The following is a 19,952-nucleotide window of genomic DNA, read 5'->3' as shown; positions in this document are numbered from 1 at the left end:
ACAAATAACCACCAAGTACAGGCAGCCCCCAAGTTACAAACATCCAACTTACAAACAACTATAGTTAAGAATGGGGTTGAGACAACAGGAAATGAGATAAATCTATCCCCCAGAAGGGAGATTCACCCCTGAAAGAGTTATCATGGGGAAAAGATATCTCCATTGAAGCTTTATCACCAATCCTTGCTATCACAAGTCACATTTTTCAAAATCCAATTGTCATAGGAACAGAAAGTGAGGTGAAATCTTCTGAACATGGCCACAGACAGCAAAGCAAACACTACAGGGGTGTAAAGCCTCCTCTCTGCTATCCAAAATAGTGTGTATGTGTGTATGTATGTGTATGTATATACACACACACACACACACACAGTGCCAGAGTTAACTTAAAAAGTACATGTTCTAGCTTACATACAAATTCAACTTAAGAACAAACCTACAGAACCTATCTTGTTCATAATTTGGGGACTGCCTGTATACTAAAACATTAAACACTCTATGAATGAAAATGAAGGTGATTTATTTTATTTGCTACATCTTTAATATATCACTTACCTGTTAAAATTAAGGAAAGTGTGTTTATGTTTATCAGAACTTTTCTGCAAATGCCCCGTTTCAAATAATGATGGTCCTTCTTCATCACTGTACAGTAAATCAGTATCCAAGACATGACTAGGAAAATCTTTGAAGAATAAAATAAAACACTATTTTAATTTCAGTAATGACATACTTCTAAAACATGAAAATGTAACATTTCTATTATCTTCACCAGTTTGGAAACTGGTGACATGCAGTTTAGTCCATAATGCAGTTAATTCTGAGGTGGACTAATTGACATAATTTAAAAATCTCAAGAAACACATTTCTAAAGATGTCTTAAAATCAATGAAACACAATACAGGCCAACCTTGAGTTAGTTGCAAACATCTGATTTCCAAATTACTCATAGTTACAAACAGGGTTGAGACCACAGGAAATGAGAGAAATCTTCCCCTCCAGAAGGAAAATTCATTCCTGAAAGTTGTTATGGGGAAAAGGTGTCCCCACTGAAGCTTTATCACCAATTCTTGTTTCCACAACAATCCAAATTTTTCAAATTCCAATTATTCCAGGAACAGAAAATGAGGTGAAATCTTTTGAACAGGGTCATAGACAGCAAAACAAACATCACTGGGGGTATTAATCCTTCCATATGCATTATCAAGTTCCCAGCTATGTTTCAAAATATTTATTTCTTAGGTAAAAGGAACTGAATATTTCAGGGAAAGCAGCTTGAGTGAGAACAGCTAACACATCTTGCTTCTTCATTACAGTACATGCCTACACTATTCTTTTGCAACTGTTTGATGACAGCCCGGGTTCCTAATCTTCAATCTGCTGCCTATATCTAGTTCCATTCTGTCTTGAGCATCAAAATATATTATGTAGCACCTGTGAAAGAGGCAAAGATTTGGCACAGAAAGTCAAAGAAGACTGGATTGGGCCAAACACTTCTGAGTACCAGAAAAGCTCTACTATCCCATCTCCTCTTTCCAATTATCATAAAGTAATCTGAACAATTTGCGGGGAAATCAGTTGGAAGTCAACTAGCTAAAACTGGAAAGAGGTTGCGTGTTTTAAGTGCCTGGAGTCAGTCCAAAGAGATCAGCTGTCTGTTCCTGTATCTCAATGTTCTGTAATAGTCATCATGGGACCCACACAGTTGCCGTTGTTTCTGAAATATATTTGAGCTTGTTCCTTCCCAGAACCAAGTAAACAGAAACATTGATATAGGTGTATTTGTTAGCATGCCAGCCTACAAATAATCAGTATCAACACACAGGTTCTGGGGCACTCACTGTAAAAATAATTTCCAGGTAGACATATAGATAGCTGATCGCATTTCCCAGCAGCAAGGGGGAAAAAACTCCTCCAGCCAAGCAGAAATATAACCTTGACAGAGTTTCTTATTTTGTGCTTCACATAACTGGTTAGGCTTGCATCTTATAGGATTAAAGCAACTCAAGTTCTATAATATGTTGGCATATCTACTTGCAGGATTAAGGAGGAAAAATATGTGAATGTCTAATAGGATAGAAAACAGCTGTGATGTTTCAATAATTGCATATCACATTTTTTAAATTAACCTCAATGATACATTTATGCTGAACGTAAGACATCTTCCTTAAGTAGACAGAAATACATATGCAAATACCTGACTTGCCCCCTCCATTTTGTGCCAGTTCTGCATGTGGAAACACATTCTGTACACGCGCCAAGATTCTCTGAAGTATGTTTTCAAGCAATGGTTTTGAAATGTTAGAAAGTGCTTGGCCAGGTGAGGTCACCGCCCTCTGAGAAGCAGGTATCATCTTCTGCATAGCCACCACAAAATCCTTAGCAGTTATATTAATAGAAGATATATCCAGCTGCAACTTGGTGCTGCTGGTGTATATCTGAGGATAACGTCGACGCAAGGCACACAAAGCTGCTTCTGCACATATGGACTTTATGTCAGCACCACAATACCCTAAAAGAGAAAAGCAAAAGGCCTGGGTTATGTCCATACAACTATAACATACCAAAAGTCAAAAAGGTTCCCTCTCATCTGAAACAGCATCTATCAAAGATGTGAACTTGAATATGCAGATTTTTTTCATACGATTTCAATCAACATTGCATGGTTTTCATCTCTTAACAATAGTATCCATTTTTGACCTGTGAGAACAGTATCTGATACAAACTTTTGGATAGTTCCTTCTTTCCCAAGTAATTCAGGCAGTTTTGTCCAAACCTTTAAAAACTTTGATGCTCAAATCAGAGGGATTTTCTAAGAAATATATATATTCTAGGAGACCTCAGAAAGCCTAGACAGAGATGTTGGGAATTAATTGCGTTGTTTACATTAAGATTAAGCAAAATATTGCACCTGGTATTGAGGAAAATCTATGAACTGTACCTCAGGTATTCGGGGAAAATATGGGAAACTTTGGAGGGCTGGAAAGTTATTTTCCACACAGCCCAATGGATATATATGCTCTCAGAAACAGCAATGGAGGGTGCCTCTGGAGTCTGGAAAAAGAAATCTCCAGGCTTATCATCCCTGATTTAGGGAGTTTCAAATAGTGTCCAGTGACAGAACAGTCAAAATTTGGAAGTATTGTCCATATTATAGTAATACATATATTTAATATAAGAATCAACATGGCTTGAAGGGCTCTGTATCTCAGCTCATTTGAAATGCAAAATTATTTTCCATCTCTGTCCCTTAGTCACTGTGAAGGAACAGTCCCACTTGGACTGCTTTCTGGTATGTGCAAATCATGCTTCTTTTCCCACAGCTTTTTTCTGCACTGATGCGAACCTTCCCCCAAGCCATTATTTCCTTCCTGTCCTTGGATAGTGCCAGCTTCCTACTGTGTTATAAGCAATCCTGACTATAATATTCAGCTGTTCTTTTTTTTAAAAAAACAGCAATAATTTGTTTCAATGAGAGTATAAAAAAACAAACTTACAAACCAACGGATCAAAAATACAACACCAGAGATACATTTCCATTAATTGGACTTTTCCATTCTTACCAACACATTTTTCAGCTAACTCTTCAAGAAACATTTGCGATGGTTTAGGGGACCATTCCCGTGTGTGAATCTCAAGGATCTCTTTTCTTGCCTAGAAATAAATGAATTAAAGTTTAATAATCACAACAACATAAATCCACATAACATTAAAATTGTATCTATACATCTTCATTTCAATGTATTCAAATGTGTTTAAAAATAGACCATTAGATAGCTTTCAACATTAACAATATTGGGTTGCTGTGAGTTTTCTGGGATGTGTAGCCATGTTCCAGAAGCATTCTTTCCTGACGTTTCTCCCACATCTATGGGAGGCATCCTCAGAGGTTGTGAGGTCTGTTGGAAATTAGGCAAGTGGGGTTTATATATCTGTGGAATGTCCAGGATGGGAGAAAAAACTCTTGTCTGCTGGAAGCCTATGTTGCAATAGGCCACCTTGATTAGCACTGAAAAGCTCTGCAGCTTCAAAGCCTGGATGCTTCCTCCATGGGGGGAATTCTTTGTTAGGAGATGTTAGCTGGCCCTGATTATTCCCTGTCTGGAATTCTCCTGTTTTCTGAGTTTTGCTCTTTATTTACTGTCCTGATTTTAGAGTGTTTTTAAATAATGGTAGCCAAATTTTGTTCATTTTCATTGTTTCGTCCTTTCTGTTGAATCTATCTTTTTTTTTTTTTGTCGTGTCAGGAGCAAATCGCTTCTGGTGTGAGAGAATTGGCCGTCTGCAAGGACGTTGCCCAGGGGACGCCTGGATGATTTGATGTTTTTATCATCCTTGTGGGAGGCTTCTCTCATGTCCCCGCATGAAGAGCTGGAGCTGATAGAGGGAGCTCATCCGCCTCTCCCTGGATTCGAACCTGCGACCTGTCGGTCTTCAGTCCTGCCGGCATAGGGGTTGAACCCACTGCGCCACCGGGGACTCCATCTATCTATCTATCTATCTATCTATCTATCTATCTATCTATCTATCTATAACTATATGACTGGAGTTACACTTTAAAATGTACTTATTCTGACTTACAAACAAAATCTACTTAAGAACAAACCTAAAGAACCTATTTTGTTCATAACTTGATGACTGCCTGTAATTATTGTAATGTACTGTATTCTTAAATTATTCAACCACAATCTTTCTTGGATATTTGTGATCTGAATTCACCATTGCTTTTACACATGAAACTAATGAACGGTTTCCAAGTTTTATAAAGAAAGCTTCTTTCAATTCTCCTTTTGCTTATCTGAATTTATAGGTTAACATTTCCGACAGAGCTATTGCCCACATCTTGTTTCACCACTTCCTTATTCTCAGATTCTCTCACTTTTTCCTTGTTTTCATTATTTCAAGTCATGTGGCTCATAACAGGAGCAGTATAAGATTTATCAGAACCTTATTCTCACTTTTGAATACAGAGATCATTAACAGAGCTTCCCTGAAGTGTATTATTTCTCCCATTATTTGGCTTATCCAGTTCATCCCCAAAACTCCATATTTTTCAGCATGTTAGCCACATGTGGCTCCAATCCCCTATTTCTCAAACAGTTTAGAGATTCTATAATTAATTCTAAGTAGTTTGAGTGGATAATAGTACAATCTATGCATAGTTTTCAGAGTATTTTCTCTCAGTTGTGCTGACTGATTTCTATGCTTGGGTTTTCCAAATTGAATTAGAAAAGATTAAAATAGAAGAGAAACCCATTGTTTCTCTTCTATTTTAACTTCCTAAGCTAATTTCCATACTAACCTCAACCCATTTAATGATCTGAATTTCACTTACTGAATTGCCCAAAATATTTTTGAGACTTGTCCTTTGATTTGATTTATCATTGCAAATTAATTCAAAAACTGTTCGTGCTCTTGGGGGAGCATTCCTTTTGGATATTTTTCTGTGATGTGCTTATTTGTACCAATTGTCACCAAGCAGGATTAATTTATTTTTCAGTTGTTCCATTTGAGTTGGGTTTAGTGATAAGAATAAGTAGTTTATTGTATAAATCCCTTTCTCCTCCCAACCTTTAAACTGACTATCTTCCTGTTAAAAAATTGGTGTTCTAAAAATGGGCAAAGGGGTAATGGAGATGGAGCAAGTAATTTCTTATATTTGAACCATATTTTAATTAAGCCCTCAGTAAAAGGGTTATCTATCTTTACATTTTAGCAACTTTATCTAAAAATATACTTGCTAACTTTTAGCCCTTACTTTTTTCATTTTTTGCCCAAGCAATATTTGTTATTCTTGACAAATTTCCCTGGTTGAAATGCATTGTAATATAGTTTCAAATTTGGTATTGCTATGATTTCTCTTGAAAAATGAGCACATTCAGAGCCGTTAATAAAATATTTTTCTCCTGCAATAATTTTTTTAATATACTTTTACCATGTCTTACATTTTTCTATGTCCATTTTAAAAGGAATTACACACAATAAAAATTAAAACACTTCCTTAATGCTCTAGGAATAAAATAAAAATGATAAAACTTTACTTCTAGACCGCCCTCTCTCCCGGAAGGGACTCAGTACGGTTTACACACAAAAAAGGCAAACATTAAATGCATCAAATAAGTGCAAACACATAAAAATAATACAGAATAATGCACAGTAAAGCAGTGACATAATAAACTGAAACATGAGTACACATTAAAACACATACCCTGAAAGCAATTAAGATACAATTACATTAAAAATGGCTAGCACCGATATTCATTTATGATCATACCAGCCATATAATACAAGTGGGTTTAGCCAGCGTTCCAGTGGGTTAAAGTGTCCAAGTCCCCCTCCTCATTGTAACAACACCTCATTGAAGTTATAACAATTACTTACATCTTTATCTGGCAAAGTGAAAAGGAATTCTCTGTCAAATCGTCCAGGCCTTCTCAAAGCAGGATCTATTGAATCCAATCTATTGGTAGCTCCAATAACCACAATCTCTCCTCTGCTGTCTAAGCCATCCATCAGTGCAAGCAAAGTAGATACAATGGAACTTAGGGGGAAAACAGTGAATTTTTTTAAAAGTATTTTATTATTTGAATCTGTAACTCATGCATAAGCTAGGACACAAATAGAAGATGCCATTACTCATATTTTTATGAATAAGCCAAGTGCCCCAAAATTGATTCTAGAACACTGAGGCTCATTTCTTTCTGGGCCAGTAAAGAGGAGATGAATCAACAAATAAAATGTATGAAGTACACAACAGAAAGCATTTCAGTTCAAGTAACAGAATTTCCAAGCCAAGTTTATGCAGTAACTGAACAACCAAAATATTTTAAGTAGTAAACATAAAAACTACCGTGGAAATTGATTATTTGTAGTTCAGGACTCGTCCCTAATCAATAGAATATTAGAATTTCATACAAGAAAAATGCTTCCCCCCCCCCCCCCCGGATAGCAATTTTGGAAAGTTTGAAACATTTACTGTTGTAGTGAATTCCAGTGCAATACCACAAAGGTAAAGACACCCCAGTTTTAAACTGGATAGCAACTGCAAATCTGTACTTGGTCACAAATTAATAGCCTGAGCTAAACTTAATTGGGTGATATAATAGAAATGCTGCATTTATAAAGACTGCCAGGCACTCCTGCCTGTGTCTGCATTTTCTAGGGCATCTTGGGTTTGGAGCTTTATATATTCAATTATTTTTATATTACTTATCAGAAATTATGATTAATCAAATGGCCAAAATTACAGCTTTTAAATACAAAGTCCATACCTGTGAATCTGATCTTGTCTACTGGACCGTACAGGGGCAAGACCATCAATCTCATCAAAGAATATAATTGAAGGACGCATCTGATAGGCCTACAAGGAAAGCTCAAATAAGTACTGGATAAAAACACACAGAACATAACCCAGGACTAAAGAAAGCAAAACTACCTGGTCAAATAAGAGGCGGAGTTGTCTCTCTGATTCTCCTACCCATTTACTAAGGCAGTCAGCACCTTTTCTCATGAAAAAGGCTATTCTTCTGTCACCCTGACTGCACTCATTAGCAAGTGCTCTGGCAACAAGGGTTTTTCCAGTTCCCGGTGGTCCGTAGAAGAGGCACCCCCTGAAAGAATTGAGAATTCAAAATTGTGTTTAACACAATTGCTTCAGCCTCTAAAATACAGCATATTGCACCTAACTGTTTCATCATTATCACTGTCACTATCCTCATCATCATGAATACAATCTCCACTGTTCTCTACCTTGTTCAATTAATTACCAGAAATTATAAGACAGTAACATAACAATCCTATTTGACCAGAACAAAGATCGATCTAGTCTTGTTTCCCAGAAATTTCAACCTCGTTTTTGGACCTTTTTGGATTTTCAGACAAAGGAGATTTGAGCTCTAAGTACACAAATGGCCATTTTGCAAACAACAGTGACTTCCTGCTGCTTTCTTTCGCTGCATAATTCAAAGAGAAGTCACATTTATACATAGTTGTTTTAACTATATGCAAGTAATTTTGTACAAAAGGCCTCAAAAGAATGCTGAAAAGATTCAAGTTTCAGATTTACGTATGGTTTACTGTCACTCTAGAAACAACAACAACAAAAATTCAATACTACCTTGGAGGTTGAATTTTGAATCTTTCGAAGACTTCTGGATAAAGCAGTGGAAAAACCACCATCTCCTTTAAAGCTGAAATATGGCTAGAGAGTCCACCCACACTATCAAATCGTACCTAGAATAGGAAAACAGAGTTAGCAATTTTTTTAAAAAATCAACAAAAATGATAGTGGCCTCAAAATGTTTGTTGCAGTATCCAAGAATCAGACAGGTTCACTAGTTCCACAAAAATTAATTATCAAAACTTTTTGAGAAGAGAAGGAGAAATAAAATTAATATTCGATACCTTCTCATATTAAATAATAATAATAATAATAATAATAATACTTTATTTATATTCTGCTCTATCTCCCAAAAGGGACTCAGGGAGGATTCCAAACATAAAAGGCAAACATTCAATGCCCGAACACAACAACAATATATCCATACTAACAAAATTTATACAACCCAACATATAAACACAAATTATGACTTAACAAACTAAAATTAAATGAAAAGTACAGCCTGACATAAGACAAAACACTTACAGAAGAGTCTATTTGCATTGGATCAACATCAGCCAGGCTTGCTCCAATTTTCATTCGATCCTTATGAATTCCTTTAAGCTCATCTTTTCTAAAGTTTAGTGGAAGGCATCTAATCCAAAAATTAAGAATTGTTGAACGTCACATATGATTGATAATTGAGCATTTATTTATTTACTGCATTTATATACCACCCTTCTCACCCTGAATGGGATGCAGGGCGGCTCACAACAAAGACACAATTCGATACCACGAACACATGTATAGAATAAAACAACAAACACTTTAAAATCACTTAATTAAAACATATGAAACTTAATACTATTACTTAAAATCGCACAATCCAATCCGTTCTAATTTAGCAAAAAAATATGCACAGTAACAGGCACTGAAACATCAGGTTAGAAAAGTATCTCATTTTAACTTAAAATACTACAGAACTTTGTTGCCACATAATACCGTATTTACTGGAATATACTGCTCAGCTTTTTTTATTAAATTACCTTGTCAAAATTAGGGTGCAGTTTAGATTTGCATAATATGGTAAATACTTTTTTGGGTTTTGAAAATTGAGGTGCGCATTAGATTCGATGGCACATGAGACTCAAGTAAAGTTATACTGTCTTTGTATAAAAAATACATGCCATGATATGTCACTTCAGAACAATGATAGAATACCTGCTTAATGCTTTGCTCCGACTTCGTTTCTTACGTCTCTCAAAACGCTGCTCATCATCAGAGGACGATGATGATGATGTGGAATCACTATTATGTATTGCATGCTTTCGCCTGTTTTAAAGAATAACATTATAAATATGCATCTGTACTAAGAAATAAAACCCAATTAATGTTCATCAAGTATAACTCATTCCACATGTTATCAAAGAGGGCACATGCTACAGGTGGGTAAATGTATCAAAGAATAGAAGTACTACACCACTTGAGAAAGTTTTGGAAACCCCAATGACCATGCAAAATATCTGATTGTGAAGGTTATAATCCAAAACAAGGGCTGATGTAGGTGATTTTCCTGGTTGAGTAACTCAGAAGCAGAGATTACACCAGGGGCATAAGTATTGACAGAGCACAAACCTGTTAATTTTTTTACAGTAAGGGCTCCTTGGTCCCGTAGGGCTAAAGGAAAATCTCCGCCTCGCTGGAGATGCTGCTTCAGGATAAAATAATTTGGGTTTCCTTTGAAGCCTAGGCTCTGTTAACAAAAGAAACAGAATTGATCCTCCTAGTTTATATCTCAATAAATGAGAATGCATATGATAACATTATAATATAATAATAAAAAATTATTTATATACAGTTCTATCTCCCCGAGGGGACTCAGGGCAGTTCCCAGGTAACATCACAAAACATACAAAGGAAAACGACATGACCATAAGATTAACAAAACAATATAAGCATAAAAATTGTTGTTATAACACACATATATTAAAAGTAATAACATTCACCATGTTTACTGTGAAATAACATTTCAGAATGTCAGTCGGATCCACTAAGTTCTAAATTTAATTATGTTAATTTGGTTATTTGCATAATCTCTTGACAAAGTGTAAGTGGGAAAATAAACAGAAGTAATTTATGATAGGATTTACATGTCCCAAGTATAATATTCACAGTGAGAAAGGGCATCTGAGGAGGGGGGGAGTGAACCTACTTTCTGGTGAGGGTTGATAGTGCACAACAGTTTTTCGTTGTCTAAGATCATAGCGTTTTTGATTATCTACTGCATCCTCATCTTCTTGGTCTTCACCCTCTTCTGAAGATTCTAATGATCACAGAACAATTGGTTTAGTTTTCAAAAAACAATCTCTTACCACATTTACTAAGGCTGCAAACTTTAATGCTAAGACAAGATATTGTCACTCTTGGGACTAGAAACAACATTCATTGGAGTAAATTCTTGCAATACATTTTTCTCATTATTTTATGACAATGTCCCTTGGAGCAATGATAGATGGCAAACATGCTGTAGTCAGCTCCTTTTTTTTACAGCCACCCACATCTTCCATGGAAAATATATTTAAAATCACTCCACAGAAAAGTGGTGGAATAATCTATTGCTAAATTGCAACAACATCCTGTCAAAGGAGAAAAGAGACAGAGAAGAGGAAGAAGGCAGGGAGGATGAGCTACTATCTGAAAAATTGCCTTATCATAAGCGGCGTAGGCATTCAGAAATGGAGGGATGCAATGGAGGTCTCGTTGTATGCACTTAAAACGAACTGGAGGCATTATGATGTTAAGATGACAAAGGGAGGTATGAGCCAGGGTCACTGGCAGGAAGGGAGCCTGCAGCATGCATGTTTGGGGGGGGGGGGGGGGGTTGTGTATTAAGATATCCCCAGGTTTTGCGACCCTAACCCCTGTAAAAGCTGAGGGTCAATTGCAATAGGAAATAGTTCCAAAAAAACACCCCATTACAACAACCTGCACTTCCATCCTGGTTATCAGTGGTTTCTTCATCAGTCCTTTGGACTGCTCTTTTTGGTTTTCCTCTTGAGTATACATTAAGACTTTCCTAGAAATGAAAGGAGATGTCATTCAACTGACCACACATCAAAGGCATAAGACCATCAACACGAATTCATGACTAATAAAGCTTCAAGGCTAGTCCCAATACTAAAAGGAAATACTGTAGTAAAGATTTACGTTTCCAATAACTATATAATTCAAAGGAGGCTTTCAGAAAAATGAATTTTTCAAGCAAGAATATTTGCTTACCTCTTCTCTATCATTGAATACCCCAAGGTCTTCCAAGTCCATTATTCGTCGTCGGCGCATCTTCTTCATGTCATCCATTTTTTGAAGCACAGCTTCAGCAGTGCTTTAGTGCATAAGATAATATTAAATAGAATACAATTAAATAGAATAGGAAAAACACCAAACAAAAAATAGTTAAACCCAGCCTGATTCAGTGATAAGTTTATGAAAATGCAATAAGGTATGAAATGCATCACATTAACATAGCCTTTTACAGAAATATTGTCTCATGGTGAAATATTTTGATCAGAGGTCTTTATACAGATCCTCATTTATATGTAGTTTATCATTAATGGTAAGTACACATCTGTTTTGCCTTGTGTACATGGAAAAGGAACCATAAATATGAATATGTGCCTGGAACAATCTACTAGGATGAAAATTAGATGTGGAAAAATGGAGAACTGTATTCAGTTCAGGTAGATATGGAATATGCCCAAATGAAAGAGGGATTTCTACCAATCCTGATTACCACAGTAAATAATCTGGAAGGAGACAAAAACAACAAAACTGTATTTATATTCCGCCCCATCTCCCTGTAGGGACCCAGGCCGACAGATAGTGTCTCCACTAAAACTAATACATTTCTTCCCAAGCTCAGCTTATCAAGATGGGGAGAAGAAGGGTGAATTCTGTAAGCTGCAGCACTAACCACAATGAATGGTTTGACTAATGTTCTTCAAATCCAGTATTTAGGAGATGCTGACACAATATACTAAGCCAATCATCCAGTTATTTCTGTTGGTTTTCTTCCAAAAACAGGAAGATTTTTTCAGAATGTGGGACCCAGAAGAATGGAGCATGACTTTGGTGCTAATTGTGCAAAAACAAAATGTCTCTAGCACCTATTCTTCCAAACTTCTACAAATTTCCTGCCTAGGGCCCAGCCCATTTTAATAGAAATTGTCAAAAACAATGAAGGGAAAAAGGTGAACAAAATCATATTCCAAATCAGTCCATTCTTCCAAATCCTACATCATTTCATCTGAAACACTGCATTTTCTTTAATTTGGACCACCACTATTTTATAGGTATTTTTATAACAACTCTATGTGCTTTTGGTGAGACTGCCCTTAAAGATGGTCCAGAAGCTGCAATCAGGGCTATACAGAGCAGCTAAGTGTTAACAAAAGTACCACATAGACACCATATTATACTGGTCTTAAAGGAACTGTATTTGTTCCCAATATGCTTGTTTTCTAAATAGGAAAAAAACTTACTTTGTAATAAGCTTGTCAAACAAAACTGATTGGTTCATAGTACTATAGCGGCTTTGTCTAATTCTACAACTACGACGGACTTCAACATCTCCATTTTCTTCAGCAGCATGCTTGCGGGGCTTTACAGTTCTCAGAGACCTGGTGACAGGAACTACGCTTCCTAGAGTTGACAAAAAAATCAAATCATGATGATTTTTAAGATCCCTTCCCCCATACCAGAATAATGAACATAGCGACCTACTAGATCTTCTATATCTATTTTATTTTGGCAACTCAGAACACTTGTGATTTACTCCTTACCTTCTTCACACTCTTCATTCTTTGCATCAGCTTGCAGTCTAGCCAACCGTCTGCAAAGAAGCAAATAAATTTAAAGATCTAATATATGATTTATAATCACATATGTTTTAAAACACCTTCATTAGCTCTCTGTGTTCAATTCAAAGTGCTAGTGGCTGTTTTTAAAACCTAACTCTGTTTAGTGTAGTATTTTATTGGAGCAACGTAACTCATATCCAATTATCCATCTACTTGTGCACTACAATGTATGTCTGAATGTCTCCTAATGCCGCTGTACTTGGTAGCAAAGCAAGTAAAGGCCAAGATTCTAGACTTCTTATAGCAGCTTTCTGCCTGTGAATTCTCTCACAAATGGAAACTTCCTGGAGCCTACACTGTTATTACTGCAAGACCAGATAAAAACCTTTCTGTTTTCTTGATGTATAATACTGACTTTTTGGTACTTTTAAGCTGTCATTTTTGGGAACTGCTTTACTCTGTGATGTGCCATTTTATTTTAATATTTATATTTCATTTTATTACTTTATGAATAAATATGATGAGGTGCAATTCATATTACTGACAGTACATTTGCTAAATTGACTTTTCCTACAGGTGTGCCATGTCAAATATCCATTGTTTGAGAGTCAGGAGGGAAGAGGTTGCAAATCTAAGACAATTTTGTCAGTTCTTTTAATATTTTTGAATGCAGTTCATGTGGCCCTGGCGATCTGAATTTATTTGTTGTATCCAGGTTATACTATCACGTTCTCTATTGCGTGCTATCTTCCCTACAACATCATCTAATGAACAGTTTTCCTTTTTGGAAAAGGACCAAATGAAAGTGTTGAGCAGTTCTACCTTTTCTCTGCTCCCCATTAGCTTTTTGCCATATTCTTCACTCAGTGACTCTACAATTCCCCGTTTTTTCCTTTTGCCAAGGACGTAACTCTTTTTATTGTCTTTGACCTCTCCAGCAAGACTGAGACTATGCTGTACTTTAGCATTTCTGACTTTCTCAATATAGCAAAATACAACACAAATGTGGAAAGAAATAACTCATAGCTGGAAAATATGTACGATCACAGCAGAACATTAAGCCATGTTTTAACAAATGAATTGTAGAAAAGGGGGACAATTACCTTGTAAAATGTTTCCTATTGATACCATTCTCACTTAGCATTGTTACATCTTTTTCAAAACCGGAGTCTGAATACTGTTGACTACTCTTTCTCATAGATCTTGAGTGTCTTGTAAAATGTTCACATTCTTTGTCAGAGGAAAACTCCTGAAGAAGGATAAATAAAACTATTAAAAACATATATTTGACAGTTTAGAAGCAATGATACTGAACTGCTGTTTATGATCTTTTCCAGTATTATGGGTGAAAGGAATGAGAAAAAGAGGAGGCAAAGAAGCAAGCAAAAGCAAGCTTTTATTTTTTGAATGAGGAGAAATCCAAGTATATTTGATGGGAGCCTGTGATTATCTGCAAAATCTTTTGAAAGCTCTAGGCAAGAGGCCACGGTCAGGGTACAACATGGAGGAAACAGAATGGTGTCCATTTTGTTAGATTGCAAGGTCAAAAGGGGATGCATTTTATTGCCCCATCAATTTAGTTAATACAGAGAACACCATAAAGAAAATTAGATTACACTCAAAGGAATGAGCTGTGAAACAGAGGCGAAAAACATTAAAATTTTATATATGCTATGACAGCCATACCAGTAGAAAACAGCAAAAACTTGGAACAACTGATGAAAGTTGGAAGTTAACAACTGCAAGGCAGTTAGTTGAATATTAAGAAAACAAAAATAATGCACACAGATGACTGAACACACGTAAAAACAAATGAAGACTGAACACATGTAAAAACAAATGAAGATCTAGTCCTGTATTTTTGCTCAGTTATAAATTAAAATAGGGACAGTAGTGAAACAATCAGAATGAGGCTAAATCCTTGAAGTAACATGTCAGGATTCTTAATATATATAAAGACATTATTAAATATTAAATCAGACTCACCCATGCCATAGCATTTCTGATTTGTAGGTAGGGTTGTAAAAGCTGGCAGCAAGAGAGATCAACTCATTTGAAATGTGATGCTAAAGGATAACTCTAAGGATACCATGTCTTGTTGAAATAAATGATCTGAACTGAAAGTCAGGATGGTCAAAACAAAGCTCTCATCTTTTGGATGTACCTGAGGGTATGCCTCATTACAAAACATGTAAAGGCAATAGGAAAAGAGGAAGACTTGTGGTACTGGTGGATTGATTCAATCAAGGCCATGATGTTCAGTTTGCAAATCCTGAATAGGGCAGACAATGAATGCATCCCTTGGAGGCCTCTTTTTCATAGGATCACTAAACTGAAGTTGATGCATAGCAATTTGGATGAGTGGGTTTGTGGGAGAGATGGTAGGCGCAGATGAGGCAAATCTCATGAGCACTGGAGATTGTACATAAGCATCTCTCTTTGAAGACTGCTTACACAGGAAGCTACCAACATTTTGTAACCTGATTCTAACAAATTTCTTTGGGTATGTGACTTTCTATATGGAAAAAAGAAAATAAAACCAATTTCTCCACTCCAACTTTATAAATTTGGATTTGCAGAAAAGAGTTGAATAGCCCCTCTGCTGCAAAAGTGCTTCTAAACATAAACACCACACAAAAAAGGAAGGCAACACAGCTAAATCCAGATACATGAGGTAAAATACTGTGGTGTGAAGCGGTCCTCCCAGCTAACAGGGTTGGGGGAGGTGTGTTTGTTACAAAATTTGGTAACAACTTGCTTTTTAAACAAACTAGTTAAGCAGCCAGGGGGCATTCAAAACAGATTTGTATTGTGTCTTATTGTTTATAATTGTAATATTTATTTATACCCTGCTTTAACTCTCCTGAAGGAGACTCAAAATGTCTTTCTGCTGAGATCAAATGACAATCTTTCGGGAGGGTTCGAATTGTGTCTTTCTGCAGAAGCTGGCCATGTAAGAAGGGTTTGGATTGTGTCTTTCTACAAAAGCTGGAAGATCCAGGCATGGACAAACTTGGGCGCTCCAGGTATTTGGACTTGAACTCCCACAATTCCTATCAGCTGGTATTGTGGGAGTTGAAGTCCAAAACACTTGGAGGGCCCAAGTTTGCCTATGCCTGGTCTAGATCCCTGTTCTTAACTATGAGTCATTTGTAAGTCAGATGTTTGTAACCTGTAATCATTTTGTGTAACTTTTATCCAGTGTGCTGGATGTGTGATTCCTCATATGTAGAGAAATGTTTTTATAAATATTTGCCATCAAGCAAACTTCAATTTATGGCAACCCTAGGAGTAAGAGACCTCTGAGAGACCCTTTTGTCAATTGTCCTATTCAGGTCTTGCACAATCTTGAGCATCGTTTCCTTGATTTAATCAACCCATGATAGTGTGGTCTTCCTCTTTTCCTAACGCTTTCCCTTTTACTGAGCATTATCTTCTTTTCCACTGAATCCTGTCATGATGCTTCCAAGCTATGACAGCCTCAGGCTAGTCCTTTTGGTTTCTGTTGAGAACTAAGTCTTCATATGCTCTAAGACAGTGGCTCTCAACCTGTGGGTCTCCAGATGTTTTGACTTTCAACTGGCTGGAATGTCTGGGCCAAAACCCTTGGGGACCCACAGGTTGAGAACCACTGCTCTAAGCTCATTTCATTTGTTTCCTCTGTAGAACTCTCTCCAAGCACGTTTTAAGATGTCCAATGGATCAAAACTTCTGTCAGCAGGATTTGGATTGTGTCTTTCTGCAGAGACTGGAGGGCCATCTGCCAGGGGTGGGTTTGAATTGTGTCTTATTAAATTTATTATTATAATATTTATATTACATATTATTTATACCCTACTTTATCTTTCCCAAAGCATCTTTCTGCTGGGATCAAATGATCTTCTGCCAGGAGGGTTTGGATTGTGTCTTATATTTATTATTATAATATTCATATTACATATTATTTATACCCCACTTTATCTTTCCCAAAGCATCTTTCTGCTGGGATCAAATCACCTTCTGTCAGAAGGGTTTGGATTGTGTTTTTCTGCAGAGGCTGGAGGGCCATCTGCCAGGAAGGCTTGTCTTGTGTCTTATTATATTTATTATTATGTTTATTACTTATTATTCATTCCCCACTTTATCTTTCCCAAAGCATCTTTCTACTGGGATCAAATGACCTTCTGTCAGGAGGGTTTGGATTGTGTCTTTCTGCAGAGACCAGATGTCCATTTGCCAGGAGGGTTCGGCCTGTCTCTTTCTCCTGAGACCAGATAACTATCTTGTCAGGAGGGTTTGTATTGTGTCTTCCTGCAGAGGTTGGAGGGCCATCTGCCAGGAGGGTTTGTATTGTGTCTTTCTGCAGAGGCTGAAGGGCCATCTGCCAGGAGAGTTTGTATTGTGTCTTATTATAATATTTATTATTATATTTATCACATATTATTCATAACCCACTTTATCTTTCCCAAAGCATCTTTCTGCTGGGATCAAATGACGTTCTGCCAGGAGGGCCATCTGCCAGGAGGGCTTGTATTGTGCCTTATTATTATATTTACTACATATTATTCATTACCCACTATCTTTCCCAAAGCATCTTTCTACTGGGATCAAATGACTTTCTGTCAGGAGGGTTTGGATTGTGCCTTTCTGCAGAGACTGGAGGGCCATCTGCCAGGAGGGCTTGTATTGTGCCTTATTATTATACTGCAGAGACTGAGGGCCATCTGCTGGGGGGTGGGGTTGAATTGTGTCTTATTAAATTTATTATTATAATATTTATATTACATATCATTTATACCCCACTTTATCTTTCCCAATGCATCTTTCTGCTGGGATCAAATGACTTTCTGTCAGGAGGGTTTGGATTGTGACTTTCTGCAGAGTCCAGATGTCCATTTGCCAGGAGAGTTCGGACTGTCTCTTTCTCCTGAGACCAGATGACTATCTTGTCAGGAGGGTTTGGATTGTGTCTTCCTGCAGAGGCAGGAGGGCCACCTACCAGGAGGGTTTGTATTGAGTCTTATTATTATATTTATTATTAGTAGTATATTTGTTACATATTATTTATACCCCACTTTATCTTTCCCAAAGCATCTTTCTGCTGGGATGAAATAACCTTCTGTCAGGAGGGTTTGGATTGTGTCTTTCTGCAGAGTTTGGAAGGCTATCTGCCAGGAGGGCTTGAATTGTGTCTTATTATTATATTTACTACATATTATTCATAGCCCACTATCTTTCCCAACGCATCTTTCTGCTGGGATGAAATTACCTTCGGTCAGGAGGGTTTGTATTGTGTCTTTCTCCAGAGGCTGGTGGGCCATCTCCCAGGAGGGCTTGGATTGTGCCTTATTATTGTATTTACTACATATTATTCATACCCCACTATCTTTCCCCAAGCATCTTTCTGCTGGGATCAAATGACCTTCTACCAGGAGGGCTTGGATTGTGTCTTTCTGCAGATATTGGAGGGCCATCTGCCAGGAGGCCTTGTATTGTGTCTTATTATTATATTTACTACATATTATTCATACCCCACTTTATCTTTCCCAAAGCATCTTTCTGCTGGAATCAAATTACCTTCTGTCAGGAGGGTTTGTATTGTGTCTTATATGTATTATTATTACATTTACTACATATTATTCATACCCCACTTTATCTTTCCCAAAGCATCTTTCTGCTGGGATCAAATGACCTTCTGTCAGGAGGGTTTGGATCCTGTCTTTCTGCAGAGACCTGACGGCCATCTGCCAGGAGGGTTTGGATTGTCTCTTTCTCCAGAGGCTGGAGGGCCATCTGCCAGGAGGGCTTGTATTCTGTCTTATTATTATATTTACTACATATTATTCATACCCACTATCTTTCCCAAAGCATCTTTCTGCTGGGATCAAATGACCTTCTGTCAGGAGGGTTTGGACTGTGACTTTCTGCAGAGATTGGAGGGCCATCTGCCAGGAGGGCTTGTATTGTGTCTTATTATTATATTTACTACATATTATTCATACCCCCAACACATCTTTCTACCGGGATCAAATGACCTTCTGCCAGGAGGGTTTGTATTGTGTCTAATTATATTTACTACATATTATTCATATCCCATTATCTTTCCCAAAGCATCTTTCTGCTGGGATCAAATGACCTTCTGTCAGGAGGGTTTGGATTGTGCCTTTCTGCAGAGACCTGATGGCCATCTGCTAGGAAGGTTGGATCCTGTCTTTCTGCAGAGACCAGATGGCCATCTGTGAGGAGGGTTCGCATTGTGTCTTTCTGCAGAGGCTGGAGGGCCATCTGCCAGGAGGGCTTGTATTGTGTCTTATTATGATATTTATTACATATTATTAATACCCCACTTTATCTTTCCCAACGCATCTTTCTGCTGGGATTAAATGACCTTCTGCCAGGAGGGCTTGTATTGTGCCTTATTATATTTACTACACATTATTCATACCCCCACTATATTTCCCAAAGCATCTTTTCTGCTGGGATGAAATGACCTTCTGTCAGGAGGGTTTGGATTGTGCCTTTCTGCAGAGACCTGATGGCCATCTGTCAGGAGGGTTCGCGTTGTGTCCTTCTGCAGAGGCTGGAGGCTCCAGGCCTGGGCCCAACTCCCTTGGGCGCCCTCTTTCCTTCCCCCCCTCATCCCGGCCTAGTGGAGCCAACTGTTGCTTGCGTCAGTTCCAGAGGCCTCTCCCCGCTGCCTGGCACACTCACCGCCGTGCTGTCCCGGGTGCGAGCGGGGCCTCCTCCTTTCCCGGCGGAAGGCCCTCCTTGCTCCTTGTTCCTCGCCCGGGGCGCCGCCATCTCCAGGGAGAGGAACTCCGCGCTGGACTCCATCTCCTCGAAGAGGGCCCTTCCGCGCTTCCCACCGCTCGGGGTCGTGGCCACGCCGCCTCCATCGTGAGGCTCCGGCCGGCTTGAGCCCCCCGACCCGCTCCGGAGCATCACCATGGCTTTCCCGGAGCGGCAACTGAACTCCGCCGAACTCCCCGCCGACTCCTTCCTTCTGTCAGCCAGCTCCGAAT

The 19,952-nt window shown here is 37.9% G+C and overlaps 1 protein-coding gene across 2 annotated transcripts in view; it reads right to left on the bottom strand.

The window, feature by feature from the left end:
• ATAD2 (ATPase family AAA domain containing 2) overlaps positions 1–19,952 on the bottom strand; it is a 32,623-nt gene extending 12,671 nt beyond the window's left edge. For both annotated transcript variants that reach the window (XM_067467308.1, XM_067467309.1), the window contains exons 1-17: positions 19,642–19,952; positions 14,055–14,200; positions 12,934–12,983; positions 12,634–12,793; positions 11,375–11,477; positions 11,081–11,171; positions 10,308–10,418; positions 9,731–9,848; positions 9,317–9,427; positions 8,642–8,750; positions 8,114–8,229; positions 7,433–7,607; positions 7,269–7,357; positions 6,379–6,538; positions 3,561–3,651; positions 2,195–2,509; positions 556–682 (exon numbers count right to left, since the gene is read on the bottom strand). In XM_067467308.1, coding sequence (XP_067323409.1) covers positions 556–682; positions 2,195–2,509; positions 3,561–3,651; positions 6,379–6,538; positions 7,269–7,357; positions 7,433–7,607; positions 8,114–8,229; positions 8,642–8,750; positions 9,317–9,427; positions 9,731–9,848; positions 10,308–10,418; positions 11,081–11,171; positions 11,375–11,477; positions 12,634–12,793; positions 12,934–12,983; positions 14,055–14,200; positions 19,642–19,878 — 2,309 coding nt within the window. In that variant the 5' untranslated portion in view covers positions 19,879–19,952. The remainder of the gene's footprint in view (positions 1–555; positions 683–2,194; positions 2,510–3,560; positions 3,652–6,378; positions 6,539–7,268; positions 7,358–7,432; positions 7,608–8,113; positions 8,230–8,641; positions 8,751–9,316; positions 9,428–9,730; positions 9,849–10,307; positions 10,419–11,080; positions 11,172–11,374; positions 11,478–12,633; positions 12,794–12,933; positions 12,984–14,054; positions 14,201–19,641) is intronic.

The sequence above is a fragment of the Anolis sagrei genome, chromosome 4 (assembly GCF_037176765.1).
Source record: "Anolis sagrei isolate rAnoSag1 chromosome 4, rAnoSag1.mat, whole genome shotgun sequence".
Classification (NCBI taxonomy): domain Eukaryota; kingdom Metazoa; phylum Chordata; class Lepidosauria; order Squamata; family Dactyloidae; genus Anolis; species Anolis sagrei.
Note: the sequence above shows the minus strand (reverse complement) of the source record. Positions and strands in the feature narration are given on the sequence as shown.